Raw genomic sequence first — 22,067 nt, 5'->3', positions numbered from 1 at the left:
ACGGCGCCCTGACCCATGTAGAAAATGGGAAAAGGGGGCTGATGATGATGTCTCTGGCAACACAGCAGCATACATGGAAGCCACTCTTTTACCCAAATCAGTTACTGTCTCACACCCATACAAAACTGCTGCCTATCTTATTCATGCAGTTTTTATGAATATTGCATAACTGTTTTTTTACATTTTTGTTTGATGCAGTTTCATGTTTGTCCATAAGAAGAGCTGCCAATATGGATGTGATGGTGTATAACTGAACTAAAGCAGAAAAACTTTCTTTTTTAGAACGCAGGTGGCAGTAGGAGTAACTCTACAGAAAAAAAAACTTGAAAAGGTATAGCAGTTCCTTAGTAGAAAAATTAAAGAACTGAAAAAGTTTAACTTGAACTATTCAGAAAAGCTTTGGGAAATACCATTATTTTCTTTGTATTACAGGTTACTTAGGGGCGACTTCTGCCTGATCTATAAGAAAATGTCTGATGCAGGGGTGGAAAGTAGAATGTGCCAACATATGGTTATGGCAGCCAGGCTTCCTGAAGTCCATCAATTTGAAAGAATTGCACTTGCCCAACTGATTTCTAGCATCACAACAAATGTACTAAAATATATATTTTGAAATGTCATTTCTCACCTGGGTGCTGAAGCGCAGAGAATCCTTGTAAATCTTCCCATTTCCAAGCTGATTCATTCATATTAAGCATAGAGTGAAAGTCCAGAAATTCTACATCTGGTCTACTGTAAAGGCAACATACAACTTAAAATTAGTTCTTCTCTTGGGAAATATAAATGGAATACATTTACAACAGCAAGTCCATTTTATTTTTTATCTTGTACTTTAGTATTTATACATTTTTAAATGTCAACATTTTTCTGCTTTCCTTTTATTAATTATTATAAGACAAACATGTAATTGCAATAAGTTAAGGACCAGTAGCACCGACACATGACAATATGCTGATATTTACTATATGCATATGTGTAGGTATGTGTGTGTGTGTTGGGGGGTGCGAGCGTGTGGCTTGTCTTCAAGTAGTTTATCATTTTATCTAAACACAAGTAGTCTAAAGAGTCGCTGAATCACAGCTGACCTAATGATGGTCTTCAGTACACAGTAGCAATTAAAACTTTGGTAATTTGGAAGGGTAATGATTTTGTGATCATTCAGTATATGTTTTCTTACAGATTTATAAGTAATATTGCAGTTTATTTTACTACAGTGTATTAGACAGCATGAGGTGGTAGTGCACTTTCAGTGTTTTTCCTTTTCTGCAACTGTGGAGTCCTACATATATGTGTGTATGTTAGGGTGTTTAGCAAGGCACCCATTTTTTTATGTGTTTTGCAGTTTTAGATGAAGTATGTTATCAGTTATATTTCAATCACTTGTGAGTAGATCAAATGGCATAGATTTGTTTTGTGTGTGTCTGTGTCTGTGTGTGTGTGTGTGTGTGTGTCTGAGATAGAGAATATATATACACATATATATATATATATATATATACTTGTGTGTTTTTTTTTTGGTATGACTAGTTCCTGCTAATCATAAAAAAATTCCAGTTTCTTTGCTAATTTTTATATCATCTCTTAGTGAATATGTATAAATGTTCTGGATGTGCAATAGCACATACCCATTTTACTTAAAACGTTCATGCTGCCTATAACTCCTGTTTTCTATACTTCCATTTCACACACAAACCTCCTTATGGCATCCAGAACTTTTATGGGTCTGGATTTTTTAACAAAGTGACCAACAAGCTAATAATACTATTGGTAAAAGAACCCACTCGGGCCACCATGGCATAAAAACAATAAAACTTTAATTCAAGAAACCAAGGATGAGCGCTTTCAAACAAAAACTGCTCTTCATCAGATCCATATTAAAACAGCAACGCGGCCACCAAGGCTTGATGTTGTATTAACTTTAAAACCAGCCCTAAGAAGGTGTAGACCCAATACTTGATTTTGATTGGCTGTTGGTCCTTTTTAAATAGATTTCAAATGCTGTTTTAATATGGATCTCATACTGATAACAACTAGAGAGGAGTTAGTTGAGATAAAATAAGAAAAGTACAGAAATAAATAAAGTAAAGCACATATGATATTAACTTTACAGATTAGAGCAGTAACAGTGTGAGACAAACGTTCAGTAACTTACTTCTACTATAACACTTTCACATAACAATGGTAAAGCTATTAACCATGATGTCTTAGTGTAAAACAACTGACAATAAAAATGTCTGCTGTAGTTCATGTAGTAAACATATGCCATTTTGTAGTTGAACTAATCAAACTAACTGAAATATGAGAATATAGCTAAACAGAAATTCTATACTTTAACTCTTGAATTCTACAAGCCAGGTTAAGCAGTTAAAACAATTGGCAGTCTCACAACAACAGAACTTAGAACTAAACAAAGTGAGCTATACTTCACATTCATAAGACTGCTACTAATAGTATTTGACATAGAGGTCTTGCCATAAAGCAGTCACTGTACAAGCTAAATGCCCAATAATGTAATACCTAAATTCTACAAACCAACTGTCACCAGTTAACACTGCTAAAGAAATTCAAACTGCAATCTACAGATATGTGGTAAAAGTGTGCAATAGAGCAATTGCTACTTAAGTACAAATGTATCCAAAAGCAGATAAAAAATAACCTATGTACAACGTTTCACTTGTGTGGCATGAGACAATAACTCAGCCAAGCCATTACTTCACAAATATTTGAAAAGATGCTTACCAAAGTCCAACAAATAGGTTGCAACAGCATACAAAGCTCTTCCAAGTGAAGTAAATGCAGTTTAAATGCTGAGTACAAGTGAAAAGCTGTTTACATCGGTAATATTAGGGACCTGCACACCACTGACATGAAGACACAGACTAGTAGGAAGAGGAAAACAAAATGGCGCAGAAACACTAACAGTTTAAAAATGCCCCAGAGGATTAAAGGTGAGAAAGAAAGAGTGGGATGCAGGGAAATGTAGTATATGCAGAGTGTGATAGACAGGAAGGTAGAGGGGGATGCAGGGAAATGTAGTATATGCAGAGTGAGATAGACAGGAGAGTAAAGGGGTATTCTGAGCCAGAAAATGGCACTCACCACAAGAAACAATCAACAGGCCAGGAGGGAAACCGTAAGAAGCACACAGTGAGAGTCAGCAGGTAAGTAGAAGAGGTGGGAAGGTGCCGACAGAGAAGGAAAAGATGTTATAGCGAGTTATACACAGGTATTTGCAGTAAGATAAAAACAGTTAAAAAGAAACCACAAACAAAAAAAACAAAAAGAGTATAGCTAACTAAGAGAGAGTTGACACCAGGGTAGTGACTAACTTATAGATGGCAAAGAGAGACAGAGGCAAGGTTTGTAAACAGGTGAGTGGGGTGGGGGGGGGTCTCAGTGGTATGCAGGTATTCTGTACAGTAGACAAAGTAAGATAATTTGTGGTATGAGCTTAGAACATACTTTAATGTAAACTGGTTATACAATAGAGAACAGGTGTAATTCCAGGAGTTGGAGCAGTATCAAGTAAAGGTATTCGCAGGCTTGAGGAAAGACACTGCTTTTAAAACCAAAGTCCCACAAATAAGTTGCAACACCAAACAAAGCTCTTCCAAGTGAAGTAAATGCAGTTTAAATGCTGAGTACAAGTGAAAAGCTGTTTACATCGGTAATATTAGGGACCTGCACACCACTGACACGAAGCCACAGACTAGTAGGAAGAGGAAAGAGGAAGAAGAAATTCCTGCAGAATCGCTTGTCTGGGTAACATGGCTGACTATGATAACTAACATGGCTAAAAAATGGCAATCACCAGCTCAAGTAATTGGGAGAGACCAAATTGCAGGGAAGTTTAGGGTAGTCATGTAGAGAGGTAGTGGTGGGGGTTGTGTGAGTGTGTGGGTGTGTATTGCAGTGTGGTGCATGTCTGCAGGGATATGAATGGATTGGAATGACTGTGTGTGTGAGTATATGTTTGCCTGAGAGGTCACAGTAGGGGGTTATGTAGTGGACTGAGAGCATGTGTGTGTGTGTGTATGTGGGTGAGTGCGTATGCGTGCGTGTGTGTGCATGCATGTGTTTGTGTGTGCTTGTATGTGTGTGCGTGCTTGTGTGTGTGCTTGTGCGTGTGTGCGTGCTTGAGTGCATGCGTGTGTGTGCGTGTGCTTGTGTGTGTGGGTGTGTGCTTTTTTTGTGTGTGTGTGCTTGTGCATGTCTGCGTGTGTGCGTGTGCTTGTGTGTGCGCGCGCTTGTGTGTGTGTCCACGCGCTTGTGTGTGTGTGTGTGCTTGTGTGTGCTTGAGTGTGTGTGCTTGTGCGTGCATGTGTGTGTGCGTGTGCATGTGTGTGCGTGCGTGTGCTTATTGTGTGTCTGTGTGCGTACTTGTGTGTGTGCTTGTGCGTGCATGTGTGTGTGTGTGTGTGCATGCATGCGTGTGTGTGCATGTGCTTGTGTGTGTGTGTGTGTGCTTGTGTGTGTGTGTGTGCTTGTGCGTGCATGTGTGTGTGTGCGTGAGTGTGCATGCGTGTGTGTGCATGCATGTGTGTGCGTGTGTGCGTGTTTGTGCTTGTGTGTGTGTGTGTGTGTGTGTGTGTGTGTATAAGTGTGAAAGGGTATTTTGAGTTCATTTGATTGTGTGTGGGGGGGTGTATGATGTTGAATACATGTTGGTCTGTGTGTTTGGGGGGGGTGTCTGTGAGTGTATGTGTGGGAAAGCAAATGAAGGGGTTGCTTGTGCCAGTGCGATGCATGGACCACTGAAATGTGATTTTCAACACTGACTGTAATTAAGACAAATTCAGAGACATGCAAATTAGCCAATAATGAGATGTTGTACATTGAGGATAAACACGCCTTGTATTTGCATTTTCTACCGTCTCATAAACTGATATGACCACAGAAGACATTACATACAGCAGCAGAATGATTTTTCTGAATCCCAGGGTACATCTTCAGAACTTATATTTCAAAACTGGAATCCCATTTGTTACTAACAAATTGCTCTTGAAGGTTAGCAAGTCAAATAACAGTTATGGGGATTCCCTTTGCTCACACAAAGTGGCCAAAGCTTGGAATGACATACCTCAACACATTCTCAACACTTATAGTACTCCTAAATTTAAACAATTACTAAGGGACTATCTCAAGAACACTTGGCTGTGCTCCACTACTAGACCTCATTAAAAAATCTACATAGAACCACTTTTTCCCCTTGTTCATAGGTTCATAGGTGTGTACTAGGTTAATGGTCATGGAGCCTTTACAAGCCTAGCCCATAGGATTACCTTGGCATCGTGCCACCCTACCTTAGTTCCCAGTACCTCTGTCTAGTAGAACCACTGGAGTGATCCCCTGGGGTGAATTTTCTATTTCCCATCCACTCATCAAGATTTCTCTTGAAGAGGGCCAGTGAGGTGCTCTGCTTGACATGTATGGGAAGTCTATTCCAGAGCATAGGCAGTCTCTGGGTTATGAACCTGTCCCTCCAGCATGTTCGTTTGATTGTGGTAATGTGGTTGAGGTCTCTGAAGCATGTGGTGTGGAGGGATTGGGATTGCTTCAGCAGACATCACCTCTAAGTAGGCGATGTGAGATAGAGAATAGTTGGGAGTTATTTTGAATCTGTTCATATAGGACAAGTGTTTAAGGCCTAGGATCCTCTTTGTGAGGAACTTTTGTGGCCTCTCCAGTTGTTGCAGGTGTCTAGTGAGGTACATGCTAAATGGGGCATTGTACTCAATGATTGGCCTAATGAGGGAAGAGTAGAGGGAGACAATGACCTCTTTCTTCCTGGATGCAAAATTCTTAGTAATGAGATGTGCCACATAGGACTTCCTGACCACAGATGCAATGTGGTAGTCAAAAAAGAGGTTGCTGTCAACCTGTGTTCCCAGATCTCTTATAATGCCTTCTGTGTTCAGTGGACTACAGTCGATGTGGTAATTCAAGGGAACCGGGGTTTTCCCCATGGGGGATGACAACACAATTTTTGGCATTGAGCTTAAGGCTATGGTTCTGACACCAGTCATTGGTCTCAGTGAGGCATTTCTGTAGGATGTCAACATCACTTGGGGAGTTAATAATAGCTCCCAACTTGCAATCATCTTCAAACTTTGTCAGCCAGAGTCCCTTCATGTTGGCCTGGACTTCAGAGAAGTAGCTGTCGAACAGGAGAGGACCCAGGACTAAACCTCATGGATCTCCACTTGTGACTGGTCTGCAGTCTGGCTTGGAGTCAGCTACTTTCACACTATGGGTTCTGTGAGCCAGCTTGCAACCCACCTAGTGATATAGGGGTTGATGCCTAGCTTAGTGAGTTTTTCTATGATTCCTGAGTGGGGAATGGTATCAAAGGCCTTGGCCAGATCAAGGTAGGCTGTATAAACCATCTTGCCTTCATCCACAGCTCTGGTGACTGACTCAAAGAAGTTGACCAAGTTGAGCAGGCATGATCTACCCTTCACAAAACCAAACTGTGTAGGATCCAGAGTTTGGAGCCTCCCTATATCTTTGTTAATTGGGTCCATGATAATATGTTCCATAGCTTTGCATACCAAACTCGTCAGGTTAATGGGGCAATAGTTCCCAGGGTCTGTAGTCACTCCTCCTTTGTGGAGAGGGATGACTGTAGCAGTGTGCCATTTGGCAGGGACAAAGCCTGAGGTGAGGCTGTAATTGAACAAGGCACACAGGTGAGGTGCCAGATCACTCTGTAGCTCATGTAGAACACAGCCGTGGATACTGTCAGGTCCCATAGAAGCTGTATTCTTGGCCTTGGGCAGTGCTGTTTTAACCTGTGCAGCAGTAATACTGGGTGCCTGGCAACCTATTGGTATTGTGATTGGTCATTTGGGGAACAAGAGGGGTAAAGTTGGCACTGAGTCTGTCAGCCAGTATATTGGCAATATCTGTTGGCTCGGTATAGGCGGTAACATTGTGCAGTAGCTCAGAGAAGTCTCGGTATTGCCGTGGAGATTCTTTATGTAACTATAGAAGGCCTTGTGGTTGTCTTTACTATCTGCTGCAATTCTGTTTTCATAGCTAGCTTTAGATGATTTGATGAGGGATCTCAACTTTTTGCTGAGGCTGATAAGAGAGATTTTCCGGTCGTGGGACTTTACCTTATTCCGCATCAGTTTCCTCCTTCTGTTGTAGAGTTTGTTTATAGCAGGGGACCACCAGATTGGCTTTCTTTTTTTGGAGGAGAGCATCTTGGTTCTGTTGGGTATAGTGAGTTCCATGCATCTGTGTAAGTGTTCATACAGTGCATTGGTGTATTATTTGGTCATACAACTATTCTCCATTTGCTTGGGTGCCGTGAAATTAGCCATCTCTGTTTTTAGGACCCTAAAGTTAGCTTCGGAGAAGTTTTTCATGGTGGTTACCTTTGTGGGGGTGGGTTGGGGGATGTGGATTTAGTTTGTTGTCCGATCTAACCAGAGAGGAGTTGACTATTGGTGTAGAGCAACGGTTGCCCATGTTAGTAATGCCCAGGTCAAGGATGTTGCTACCCCTAGTGGGGGTAAGAATGAGCTGGTCCAGGGCATTGGAATTAAGGAATTCCAGGAAACGTTGGGAAGTGTATTGGTACATGAGTAGTTTTCCCAGTTAATGGAGGGGTAGTTGAAGTCACCCAGTATGAGAGTGTTAGGTTGGTCCCTAATATTCTCCAGGGTGCTTAGGAATGTGGAGCGAGAGTCTTGGGACATGGTTGGGGACCTATAGCAGGCTATGACCTGAATTGTTGTCTTACCCAATATTAGCTGCACCTGAAGTATCTCAGATGCATTATGTTGGGCTACCCATCCAGAGGTGTGCATATCCTTTATGAATATGGAAACACCACCACATTTGGAGCTTCGGTCCAAGTTCTGGGGCCAAATGGTGTGGAATGAGTTATAGCCTAGTAGTGCAGGGGTGCTTTCTGCTGCCTTGAACCAGGTCTCTGTTACAGCACAAATGTTGATATTCTCCATTTTAAGGAGTGCTTTGAGCAAGTGCATTTTGAGATTTAGACTTCTAGCTTTGAGCTGCAAGACCCTCATATTGCATTTCAACCTGAAGTAGTCCCAGACTGAAAGTCTTCGTGGAACTTGAAAAACAAGCAGACCCCTCAGCTCCTGGACAGCAAGTGTAGGTTTGCAATGACTACAGAATCCCCTAGCCCTGTTTGTCTGCATTTTAATGAGTCTCTTATCAGAAAATTATACACTGGTCTGTACACTTGCATGGGTATCAAATATAACATTACAGCAATCCACTGAGTTTTCCTCCCTCCCCAAAAAGATGAGAAATTAGTGTTTCAGCTTCACAATAAAAATAAACTAGCAAAATAACTGTTTGAACATTACCTCACTGCAGAGGCTTAAATAACAGACTTTTCTTGACAGTGGTTAACTACTACACAATACTCCCTCTATAGAAAATGTTACTATTACATATTTCTGTCATCTTACTCGCAAGAACACCACCTATCATATTCATTACTACAAGTACTCATTCCCCCACTTAACCCCTTCCCCACCTCACCACATACTTCTCAAAAACATTGCCATATCACCACAGCTCTTTAATACCTCTAAGACCGAGCTGTTTACATACAGATATGCAGTCACCCATCTCAATATTCAGTCCATAAATAAATGTACATCAAAACCTACACCCACTCCTACACAGAACACCACAGATCAAACTAAGTGGCCAGGTTCACCATAACCCAGGCCCCAAACCCTAAAATACACCAAACCCTATACACCATTCACTCTCACATTATCACAAACCTTCCACACAACAGCTTGGACATACTGCCCATCAACATGAAGCCTCAAACAAGATACACAAATGTCATGCAGCCCTCTCTCTCTAGTCCCCCGATATAGCAATTTTGACAGTAACCTGGTTAAAACCCTACATAAGACAATGAAATATTGACCCCAGACTATAATGTCCATAGACTCTATAAAGTGCACAAACGAGGAGGATGTATAGCCAAAACATACAAAGATGCACTAAAGCTAGCACACCTAGACTTGAAAGCTCCAGGTCTTAATGCTGAAATATTTATCTCCCTTCTTGAAATTAACCCCCCCCAACACAATATCCATCTCTACATCCCTCCCGGTAATGACCCATCTCTACATCCCTCCCAGTAATGACCCATTCATCAATTATTGCAAACCTTCGTTGGTCCTCCTCTACATTTAACCAGGAGACCATAATAATGGGGGATTTCAATATGAACTGGCTAAATTGCACTTCAGACAGCCCTTCTAACTTTACAAACCTACATGGTTTTACCCAAACAATACAATCACCAAACATGTTAGGCAAGCACAACAAAAGGCAGTCTATACTGGATTGGACCCTAACCAATAAACCCTCGCTGATCTATAATTCTGGCTGCCTCCCTGAGAGCTTTAGCGATCTACCCACCCATCTACTCAGACATCAACCAAGCCCCACAAAAAAATCCCATACACGAATTACGAAGCAAAAAAGATTGTTCACTTGACATTTAAATTTATTATGACAGTGCGACTGGTTCTCACAAAAGAAATCTCCAATTAGACTCTGCTGTTCAACACTGAAATTCTTTGACATCCACAAAACTAAGATCAGCAAACATCAAACTACCCTTGACAGTTACCGGCAACTAAGAAAAAGGAAAAAAAACAGAAAAAAAAATTTACACACAACCACGATCCAGCAACACCAAAATAATCCCTCAAAAATTCTGGAGTTCTATCAAAACTATTAGAACCTAGACAATCCTCAACTCCAACCACTACAAATACTACAGAAAGCAGAGCAACTCAGCTTAACTTGCACTTTATAAACTCCATAGTTCATCCCCATTTACTTCAGCAGGAACAGATGCAATTCCCCAATTCTTTCTCTCTTTAACCTATAAAAAACAAGCACCATACAAAATTGATAAACTGAAGCCCACATCCCCTACTGCAGATCAACTCCCAAATGAACATCTTAAGCTATCAGCTGACACTCTTACCCAATCTTTTAATCAACAGATCCATCAATGAGCAACATAACCATAAAACTCTGGAAAATTTCCTATGTCATCCTTCTGCACAAAAGCAGCACCTCAATAGAACTTTCAAACTATAGACCTATTGCCATTTATCTCCACATTCTAAAACTGTAGAAAAAAAAGTGTGCACACAAACTCAGACTATCTAATATGTAGCAACTTACTAACCAACTCCCAATATGGATTCTGTCCCAGACAGCACCATAACCGCCCCAAGTTACACCAATACAATAAACCAAGTCAAAAATATGTCCAAAGCTTGATGCAGTTTCCCAACAAAATCTACTCAGAGCTCTCTTCTCTTAACCTAACCCAAACAACCCTACCATGGTTTCACAACTACCTATTTGATAGCTCCCATTACCAGTCACTGTTGGTGTCCCACAAGGTTAAATTCTAGGTCCATTCCTCTTTTCACCACTACTAAAACTCTTACAGCACTACTAAAACTCTTACACCATTAACCTCGCCACCATCGTTCAATATGCAGAGGACTCCTCTCTCATCTTTGCTGCACCCCCTTTCATAACTCAAAGATATGACCCAAAAATAATTCATGGCTATTGAATCCTGTGTCAACTTATTCTTAATCCAAACAAGACTAAAATTAATGCTTTTCTCAACTAAGCAAACTAATCACACCCCCTTCTCATCTACTTTTCCAAAACCAAAAATCAAACCAGTCTCATATACCAAACTACTTGGAGTCACCATTGTTAGGCTAATATTTGACAAACATAACACTTGTCACACAAAAAAAACACACACAAAAGGCAGACAATCAATTGCAAGGACTCACCTAATGTCTACCGCACTCTACACCTTTGCCCATCTTCAAAAACCTAAAACAGACAGACATAACTTGATCGCTGTATTCATCTCACACTCCCCATACAGATCCCACCACTGTGCTGCTCTCTGCCAACTAAAATGGCTAGAGCTACCCAATTATCTCACAAATAACTGCCCATATCATATACCACAATAAGATGCCCAGCACTCCAAAGTCTTGTACAATCTTACTCCAACAATAGAACCAGGAGATCTAAAATTCCTATTAAAAAGTCACTAAATCAAACAGTTTGGGAGACTCACCATACTCAGCCAAATGTCCAGAATATGGAACACCATCCCTCAACAAATCATAAATACCACAAACCCATCCAAGTTTTAACATCTCAAGAAGCCCCTAACTGGCTCTGCCCATGCATGGCAGCTGGCAGACCATACCCTCCAACCTCCTCCCTACTCTTGCAGCTACTTTTTCTTACACTATACCTCTTTTCTCCCTTACCCCCCCACAGCCTTACACCTAATAATGATGCATACCTGCATATACAAATTTCTGTGTGTAACAAACAGTTGCTTACTCTATAAAAACATTGTTCAAGAATTTTTTCTACTTGGCCTCCATTTTACCAGTCCATAGGTTCATAGGTTCATAGGTTCATAGATTAGTACTAGGCTAACTGCCCTTGCGAGCCATTTTAAGCCTAGCCAATTATCCCCTGTGAGATTCAAACCCTGTACCTTGTGTTTGTAAGGCAAACACCTTAACCATTAGGCCACCCTCCCAACTTGCACAACTAGCTACTATAATGGCGTGAAGACTATTGCTCTGTTTTAACTAGATCAATGTTTTGCCGTTTCCTCATTATTAATGTTACACTGTAAAAATTAATTTTATTTATTTATTTATATTTGTTGACCGGGAGTGTCCGACTGGACGTAGGTCCATTTTCAGTGGAGGCCCGGGGAGAAAAACTCCACAGTTAAAATAAACAGACAGTAGTTACATTGGATTACATAGCGATTAACAATTTACATAGCAATTACTTACAATATCTTTACAGATGAAGAACATAGTACATCAGTAGACAAGTAGAATCTTTATCTGTGAAGTACATAACAGACATTAACAAATGTTACAAGAAGAAGTTCCTGCTGTATAATAAGTACTGGCTTATGAACATCTGAGCTTGCTATAATCAAGGTAGTTAGTGGAGTGGAAAGAAAGGTAGTGATTGGATTGGGTGGGTGATATTACAGTGGGAGTTGCAAGGGCATAGCCAGCATGTTTTTAGGTGCGCTTTTAGTAAAGTTTTGAAGTGGGTGCATGATGGTATGGAGGTAATTGTGGGTGGGAGGGAGTTCCATAATTTGGCTATGGTGCAAGAGAATAGTGCTTCACCAGCAGAGTTATTGGCTTTAGTGATCTGCAAGTGATTTTTGTTGCTGGATCTTAGTGGTCTGGTGGTGCGATAGGGTTGGAGTAGATTCTGGAGGGATGGGACATTTAGTGGATGGTTTACTAGTTTGTGGGTGAGTGAAAATTGATACCATTGAAGGAGGTGAGGGAGTTCAAGCCAGCCCAGTTCAGCAAGTGAGAGACAGTGGTGACTATGGTAGGATGCCCCTGTGGCAAATTTGGCGATTGTGTTGTAGCAAGTCTCTAGCTTGTTTAGATCACATTGCCTTAGGTTGGTATACATTGGAGAGGTATAAAGTAGAGTGGAGATAAGGTGGGAATTTGCTATTGAAATCTTTGCTGCTTTGGTGAGAAGTTGCTTATTTCTGTATAACACTCCTAGTTTTTTGTGGACTTTTTATGGTCATGGATATGTGAATGTCAAATTTTAGTTTATTGTCTATTTCCACTCCTAGCAATTTGTTGTGTTCAGTTGAGTATATAGTGGTGTTGTCTTTTGCTGTGATGTTAAAGTGAGAGTTGTTTTGAGTATGTTTGGTGGGTTGGAAGATGAGTAGTTTAGTTTTGTTTGGGTTGAGTATTAATTGGGCATCGGATAACCAAGTTTCAACAGAGGAAAAGGCTTCCTGTGTGACTTTTTGCAGTTTGGGTAGGGACTGGGCTGAGTAGATGATGGTTGAGTCATCTACGTATTGCATGAGTGTGCCATGTGTGGTGGCAGAGGCTAGATTATTGGTGAAAACAGAGAAGAGTAGGGGTCCAAGGATGGATCCTTGGGGAACCCCTATGGAGACAGGTAGTTGGGGAGATATGTCATTCTGCCATACAACGGATTGTTGGCGGTCAGACAGGTAACTCTGAAACCAGTTGGTGACTGACTGTGAGAAGGATAGGTTATTGAGGACAGAGATAAGTTGTTTGTGTAGGACCATGTCAAATGCTTTAGATAGGTCTAGGAAAGTAGCAGAGGAGAGATAGCCATTGTTTTTATGCTGAAGGATAGTGTTAGTAAAGGAGAGTAAGGCAGTGGTGGTGCTATGGTTTGGTCGGAAACCATGCTGAGTATTGGAAAGGAGGTTGTTAGTAAGGAGGTAGTCTGAGACCTGAGAGTGTATGCATCTCTCTAGTATTTTGGAGAGTGGAGAGAGAATAGCTCTGGGGAGGTAATTGGTTAGTTCTGTGGAAGGTCCGCCTTTGTGGAGGGGAATTATATGTGATACTTTCCACAGTGTCAGAACGTAACTTTCTGACAGAGATCAGTTAATCAAGATGGATACTGGGTAGGCCAGAGCATCAGCTGCGATTTGTAGGTATTCACTTGGGAGGTTGTCTGCTGCTAATTTGGTGGGCTTAAGTTTAGTTAAGAGTTTTTTTTATGTTGGAAGTAGGTACAGGAGAAAAGAGAAGGCAGTGGGGTGATTACTAGTTGAAGGTGTAGGTTGGAGGGGAGGGGGGTTGTGTTGTTTAGCTAGTGATAGTATGGTTTGTGTGAAGTGTGTGTTGAATGAGGTAGCAATCTTTTCTGAGGAGTGAGGGATGTTAGGAGGAGGGGTACTGACTTTACCTAGGTGGAGGATGGAGTTTATGGAGGACCAGAATTGTTTGGGGCTGTGTTGGGAGGAGTCTAGGGCAGACTGGTAGTATTGGAATTTGTCCTGTTTTATTAGCTTTTTGACTTTATTGTGTAGTTCTAGGAATTTCTGTCTAGTTGAGGGGGTTTTGGTTTTGCACCAGTGCTCCCAGGCTTTATCCCTGTTTTTCATTTCTGATTTAGTGGTTTTCTGTAGCCATGGGGAGGGTTGTGCTTTGATTCTGGAAAGTCTTATGGGGGCATGGTAATTAAGGATGCTCAGGAAGGTAGTATTAAAAAATTCAACTGCATCATCAAGACTGAGGTACTTTAGAGGATGGCCAGTTACATTCTTTGAGGGATGGGATGAATGTGAGTGGGTTAACGTTTAGTTTTTTATGTATTTGATGGCAGATGACAGGTTTAACTTGGTATAGGTATTTTTTGAGTAGGAATGTTGGGGAGTGATCACTGAGGCTATCTGATACGCAGCCTGTTATATATGACTGGGGGCTCTTACTGACTAGTATCCAGTCCAGGGTAGTGTGCTTGCTGGAATTTTTATTTATCTTGGTTGGCGACTGGACTAGTTGGGTGAAGCCATGAAGGTTTACATGATGGGTTGGATGGTTGCCAGAACAGGATTGCCAGTCAATATTGAAATCACCTAAAATTATAGTTTCTTGGGGGAGTTGATGGGTAGACCAGCTGAGGAGGTTTTCTAGTGGAGGGATGTTTTGGCCAGGTGGGAAGTAGCGTCCAGTTATGTTGATGGCTTTGTTTTGGTTTATTTTGAGGTTGGTATATATTATTTCTTCATTGCCTATTTGTGGAGCTGATGATTTTAAGATCTGGATGTTTAGATGCTGTTTAAATATTATAGCTACACCACCTCCTTTCTTGTTTAGCTGGTCTACTCTTACTATGCCATAACCTGTAGGGAGTACTTGCTCACTGGTAATGTGAGGTTATAGCCAGGTTTCTGTCAGGATGACTATATCTGGGGAATACAAGTCTATGGTGGCATGGAGTTCATGGACTTTGTTGGATATACTTCTGATATTTAGGCTTAGTAGAAGGAAGTCACTTGGCTTTCTGTTGGCTGTAATATGGTAGAAGTTGTGGTTTGTAGTCTGATTATGAGGATTGGGGTTGGAGATGGTAAGGCCAGGGTTGGGGTGGATATCTCCACTTAGTTTTGATATGCATGAGGTTATTAGTTTTCTCAGTCTTTGAATGTGTTTGTTTATAAGGGAAACTTTATGATTGTGCTCTTTGGGTAATAGGTATGGTGGGAGGGTTACTGTGTTAAGTTGTAGGGATGCTTTATGTTTGAGTAATATAGTTAGTAGAATATGTGGGGGGTGCATAGGGATGTTTTCTTGAGTTGGTGGGAGGGGAGCTGAGTGAGGGTGAGACATGAGTGGTGGTGTGAGTAGTAGTACAGTGGTAGTGGTTGAGTGGGGGAATGATGGAGCTTTGGTAGGATGTAAGATATGCAAGGAGAGTGCATGCAGTGAGCATAGGTAAGGTATGCTTGCACATGTTAGTTGAGGAGGTGTGATAGTAGTGGGAAGATGGAGGAGGTAGTGTTGGGTTAACGCTGTGGTTGGCTACTGGAAAGATGGGAGGGGTTTGTTACAATCCCAGAGATTCTTGGGCTTTGGAAGCAAGCACCTTGGATGCAGACATCCTTGGATTCCACCGTAATGGTCCTTTTGCATATCTGCAAAATGAATAGTTTCAGAATTATCTGATCTAGGGATTTAAACTTTACTTCCAAACACAAATAGAAACACTGGAGGAACAAGTGTGCGTCTCAAAAGTTCCCCTCTCTGGAACAAACTACCCATCTGCATGAGGCACAGCTCTTCCTCAGCCACATTCAAAGAAACCTGGACCAGTGGATAAGAAACTGGAAATGCACCCTGGGTCTAGCATCTAGGTTTCTAGTAAGTAGAAATATAAATCTTGTCCTGCCCTACATATCTCTTAAAATAACCTCCAAGGTACAAACTTGCTTTCCTAGGCTAATAAAGGTTTTGGTAGTTAGCTTAGTATACAGCTATGACTAGTTGGGGATATAGTGTGTGACAGGGCATAATAGACTAGTACCTCACAGGATGTGCAGTAGCAAATCCTGCCCCAGCCACGCCTCCAGCCCAGAAATGGAGCAGTTGCATGAATATTTATGGCAATATCTAACTTTGGCATGCAAAAATTCAATGATTGGTTGGTGCTTTTTTCCTTAGGAACTAAAAAACACCACACAAATACTTCATGTGCAGAACATTTTCTTAAAGACATATTTATAAATATTGGATTGTCCAAAATTTTAATCTTCAGAAACCAAACTGTTCAAATTCTAACACCCTCCTACCAAAACATTTTATCTGGTACAAACTTGCTCCACTTATCACCCTTCTACCAAACATTTAACCTGTTACAAAACCAAACACAGCAGCAATATTTCAATACTATTTATATGTTCATAGGTGTGTACTAGGCTAATGGCCCTGGAGCCTTTACAAGCCCAGACCAAAGGATTCCCTGGTAACATGCCGCCCGATGTTGTTTCCCAGTGCCTCTGTCAAGCAGGGCCACTGAAATGATCCCTGGGATGAATTTTCTATTTCCCATCCACTCGTCAAGATTTCTCTTGAAGAGGGCCAGTGAGGTGCTCTGCTTGATGTGTAAGGAAGTCTATTCCGGAGCATGGGCAGTCTCTGGGTTAGGAACCTGTTCCTCCAGCCAGTTCTGCTGATTATGGTAATGAGGTTGAGGTCTCTGGAGTGTGTGGCACAGAGGGATTGTGATTTCTTTAGATGTAGCATATCTAACAGCGCTGGGTCTGACATGGCTTTGTAGGTCAAGCAGAGATATCCTTTAAAGTAGGCGATATGATACCGAGAATAGCTGGAGTTTCTTTAGTCTTTTTGCATAGGGCAAGTGTTTAAGGGCCAGGATCCTCTTAGTGAGGTATTTTTGTGGTCTTTCTAGTTGTTGCACATGTCTAGTGAGGTACATGCTAAATGGGGCATTAAACTCTAATTGGTCTAATGAGGAAGAGTAAAGAGACAATGACCTCTTTTCCTGGATGCAAAACCCTTTGAAATGAGATGCACCACATAGAAGAATTTTCTAACCACAGAGGCAATGTGATTTTTTGACCACAGTGGCAATGTGATTGTCAAAGGAGAGGTTGCTATCCACTTGTGTTCCCAGATCTCTTACAACACCTTTAGTGTTCAGTGGACTACCATTGATGTAGTAATTCATGGGTACCATGTTCTTTCCAAAGGGGATGAACATGCATTTTTTGGCAATGAGCTTAAGGCCATGGTTTTGACACCAGTCATTGGTCTCCGTGAGGCCTTTCTGTAGAATGTCAACATCATTTGGAAAACTAATGAATGTTCCCAGTTTGCAATCGTCTGAGAACCTGGTCAGCCAGTGTCCCTTGGTTTTTGCCTGGACTTCAGAAAAGTAGATGCCAAACAAGAGAGGACACAGGACTGATCCCTGTGGCACTCCACTTGTGACTGGTCTGTAGTCTGACTTGAGTCCGCTACTTTCAGTGTGGGTTCTATCATTGAGCCAGTTTGCAACCCACTTTGTGACAGGGGTTGATGCCTAGTTTAGTGAGTTTATCTATGATCCCTGAGTGAGGAATTGTATTGAAGGCCTTGGCCAGATCGAGGTAGGCTGTGTGAACTACCTTGCCTTCGTCCACAGCTCTGGTGACAGACTCAAAGTCTACCAGGTTGAGCAGACATGATCTACCCTTCACAAATCCAAACTGCATGGGGTCTAAAGTCCAGAGATTCCTTATGTCCCTATTTATTAGGTCCATGATGATGTGCTCCATAGACTTACATACCAGACTCATCAGGCTATTGGAGCAGTAGTTCCCAGGGTCCATAGTCGCGCTCCCTTTGTGGAGTAGAATGACTGTAGCAGTGCACCATTCAGTGGGGACAAAGCCTAAAGTGAGGCTGTGATTGCACAGGGCACAGGTGTGGTGCCAGTTCATTTTGCAATTCATGTAGAACACAGCCAGGGATATTGTCAGGTCCCATGGAAGCTGTATTCTTGGCCTTGGACAGTGCAATTTTTAACCTGTGCAGCTGTAATATTGTGTACTAGGCATTCCTCTAGTATTGTGATTGGCCTTTTAGGGGGTGAGACGAGGGGTAAAGCTGGCACTGAATCTGTCAGCTATTATATTGGTAATGTCTGTTGTCTCAGTATAGGAATTACCATTGTGTAGTAGCTCAGAGCAGATCTGAGCATTGCCTTGTAGATTTTTTGACATAACTATAGAAGGCTTTGTGGTTGTCTTTAGTATCTGCTGCAATTTTGTTTTCGTAGCTAGCTTTAGAGGATTTGATGAGGGATCTCCACTTTTTGTTGAGGCTAACAAGCAAGATTTTCTGGTCTTGGGACTTCACCTTATTCTGCAACAGTTTCTTCTTTCTGTTGTAGAGTTTGTTTATAGCAGAGGACCACCAGGTTGGCTTCTTTTTTTTTTTGAAGGAGAGCATCTTGGTTCTATTGGGTACCATGCATTTGTGTACGTGTTCATACAGTGCATTGGAGTATGATTCAGCAGTCCTGCATTTATTCTCCATTTGCATGGGAGTCGTGAAGTTAGCCACCTCAGTTTTTAGAAGCCCAAAGTTAGCCTTGGAAAAGTTTTTCATGGTGGTTACCTTTGTGAGGGGTGTGGGTGGGAGGTGGATATCCATGGTGACTAGCTTGTGGTCAGATCTGACCAGGGAGGAGTTGACAATTGGTGCACAGCAATGGTTGTCCATATTAGTAATAACCAGATAAAAGGATGTTGCTACCCCTAGTGGGGGTAAGAATGAGCTGGTCCAGGGCATCAGAATTAATGAATTCCAGAAAGCTTTGAGCAAGTGTGTTGGTACTTGAGTAGTTTTCCCAGTTAATGGAGGAGTAGTTAGTCACCCAGTATTAGTGTGTTGGGTTGGACCTTAATATTTTCCAGGGTGCTTAGGAATGTGGAATGGGAGTCTTGGGACATGGTGGGGGGATCTATAGCAGGCAACAACCTGGATTGCAGTCTTACCCAGTGTTAGTTGTACCTGGAGTATCTCTGATGTGTTATGTTGAGCTACTAGCCTGGAGGTGTGCATATCCTTTATGAATATGGAAAAAACACTGCCTTTAGGGCTACTGTCCTCATTTTAAGGCCGAAAGGTGTGGTATGAATTATAGCCTGGTAGCGCAGGGGTGCTTTCAGGTGCCTTGAACCAGGTGTCAGTTACTGAACAAATGTCAATGTTCTCCATTTTAAGGAGCACTTAGAACGAGTGCATCTTGAGATTTAGACTTCTAACGTTGAGTAGCATAACCCTCAGATTACATTTGCTTGTAGCCGTTATGGTGGTAATTTGGTCTTCTGGACATTGCCTAAAAAAGGCACTATAGGGGTGGCAAGGGCCTTGGCCAGTATCCAGAATCCCAGGGGTGACTGATGCAGTCCATCTCTGGCAAAGCATCAAGGTCCGTCAGTCATGTCATCCCAGGCAGACAGATACTGGATCCCCTTAGAATGACACCAGAAACTTAGCAAATTATTGAAGTGAATCATTTTTTTGTTTGTACTGTGGTATTCTGGGTGACAGTAAGATGCTACTCAGGGCTAGGGTCATACCCTCCTGGGCTACATGATCCAAGAGCTCCTCCATGTCTCTTTTCATGTAGTCCTGGGAGGTGCATCTCAGGTCATTCACACCAAACATGGACAATGAGAGTCACATCTTACCTGTTGTGGAGTGACCTGAGTGCATGCATTGTGGGGTATCCTGTCAGCCGACAGGCAGCTGACCGTTACGTTCTCCTTATGCAACCTAGTGAGTGGGACATCAGTTTGCCTTACTATTTAGTCACCTGACAAGTGTATTGGGTAAGCCGTTTTGCCTTGTGGCACACTTGTTTATGTGAGCTGCGTGTCTTATGGTTTGTGCTGTGGTGCGGTGGTTGCATGCGTTTCTGCCTTGGACGTCTCTGCTGTTTGGGTAGATTTTTATTGAGAGCCTCCACAAAGGTGTGTGTGTGTTTTGTGTTGTTATGTGATAGCTGTGATGGTGTGTGGCTGTGTGTTCCTTGTGGTATGGTGCTAGTGTTGACCTTCTCCTCTTGACTGGTTATTCCAGTCTTGGCTGGAAGAGTGCATGGCATCCAATCTAGATATATAGGTGCATCTCTCACAAGTCTGAGTGTTGGGGGGGTATATAGGTGCATCTCTCACAAGTCTGAGTGTTGGGGGGGTAGGAGGAGATGGTTGTCAGTGTACATGAGGCAGTTACTACATTGCCTCAGGATGCCCAGGTACACCGGGTTAATAGGAGAAAGCACAGGGAACTGACCTTTGGACATGCCTAGAGAAAACAAGTGCTAGACTTAAGCTAGTTTAAGTGCAAAAAAGAGAACTAGCAAGATCTAAGGGAAAACTTGAAGAGTAGACTTTCTGGCACTGATAATAGTTTACCGGCGCTGTGCATCACGCAAACTTGGGTTTTTAAGGCAGAAAGTTAAAAGGGATAGAATGCAGCCCAAAATGTCCAATAAGGTACAATTTCAGAGCTAGAAACCACTCCTCTAGCGGTAGATAGGCTGCTCAGTGCTTACCACTCCCACTGATAAGCAGAAAGGCTTCCCTCTATCACAGAAAGGTCTGGGCAACTCAGAAACTCCAGTACTGTCCTGAATACAGCAAATCTGAACCCAGACTATTCTAGTAATAGAAAATGGAAAAACAAGCAAACAAGATAGATTTTTTTTCTTAAAACAGCAAAAAATGCAATTAAAACAGCAATAAATTCACTTTAAACACAGAGCAGGCTAGCCCACTTGAGTATGTAGCCAAACAGTAAATGCAGTTGAAATAAATGCAATAACTTATAAAATGACTAAAATAAAGTGCAGTAAGCGGATTTAAGCAAGAATAAGTAAACAGAAGTACTTAAAAATCAACCAAAGTCTCACTTTCTCCTTTATGCTGCTCTTGTAGTCTGCAGGACACCCAAACAGGATCCTCTGGGCTAAAACAAATGCAGACATGGGTTTTTAAGGCAGAAAGTTAAAATGCCTTAATCAAAAAGCCTCATCAGTTTCCTGGACCTAGAGAGCCTCTAATCTTTTCCACTCCTGGTGGAATTGCTATTTGGAATATTTCTTGGATTACTTCGCAAAAAAAAAATGGCATCAGAAAAAGTCTACATATTAACACAAGAACTATGACATCATTCTTTGTCATTGGCAACCTTCTACTCATAATGCATCACATAAACACTTTTTTTATACCTCTCTAAGGAAGCTTGCCGTATTATTTTCTCCTTACCTTAATTTTGTCTAAAGTAATGTTTAGGTGTTAATAAAAAAACACATGCAAGAGATGTACTCAAACACACATCAGCAAATGAGGTGGTGAAAGACCTACACTTTGTAGTGGAATACTTACTTCTTTAGTAAAGATTAAGTGTACACCAACAGAACAGCTACCAATACGATTTGGTCAGTGTCTAAAATCTCCTTGATCATTGCACTACTAGGACTAGTGTTCACATTCTAGAAACACCCAATGCCCCAAAAATCTTTTGAATTTCATGCTTGCCTACTACATATTGCCCAGTATTACCACATCTGGAACCCCATTCTTTTAATGCATTACAGTATACATTTGATTCCCACATCTGATAACTTCAAGAAATTTTGAATAGAAACAAATCTATTCCACTTCACTCCATGGCATTCAAGCAAATGGATAAGAAGGCTTTTTTAGTGTTACTATTCCAATCATAATTAACACAGAGCATAGTTTTGAACTTCTTGGTCTGTACGCTCCAACATTCCAGGACAATGCAGTATATATGCCTGTTCAACATTCCAGGACAATGCAGTCCATATGAATGCACTTTGCATTTCACAATTCCCAAGTGCGTTTCATGTATTCTTTGCAACATTTCTTCCCTTAGCTGATTAAGGACTACTATTGTATCAGACTTGAGCACCAAAAAGTGTATATAGTCAATTGCTCTCTCTGAATTGGCCATATTCTTTCCTCAGAGAAGACTTCTGGTTATCCTCGTACAGTCAAGTCTAGAAAAAATAAATGCATTTTTGGATTCCTGTCCACACAATACTGAAATTCTTTAAGCTTTTCAGTCACTGACACTTGTGAAATTCACTTCCAATTCATAAGTACTTTAATGTGT

General features: G+C 41.5%; 1 protein-coding gene across 1 annotated transcript in view; it reads right to left on the bottom strand.

Annotated features, from left to right (window-relative positions):
* NTN4 (netrin 4) overlaps positions 1–22,067 on the bottom strand; it is a 299,848-nt gene that overhangs the window by 85,967 nt on the left and 191,814 nt on the right. Inside the window, exon 7 of the mRNA XM_044087633.1 lies at positions 629–732. Within this exon, the coding sequence (XP_043943568.1) occupies positions 629–732 (104 nt within the window). The remainder of the gene's footprint in view (positions 1–628; positions 733–22,067) is intronic.

This window comes from Protopterus annectens, chromosome 11.part0, assembly GCF_019279795.1.
Source record: "Protopterus annectens isolate FY-2018-M chromosome 11.part0, PAN1.0, whole genome shotgun sequence".
In the NCBI taxonomy this organism is placed as follows: domain Eukaryota; kingdom Metazoa; phylum Chordata; order Ceratodontiformes; family Protopteridae; genus Protopterus; species Protopterus annectens.
This window is presented reverse-complemented; position numbering and strand designations above follow the sequence as displayed.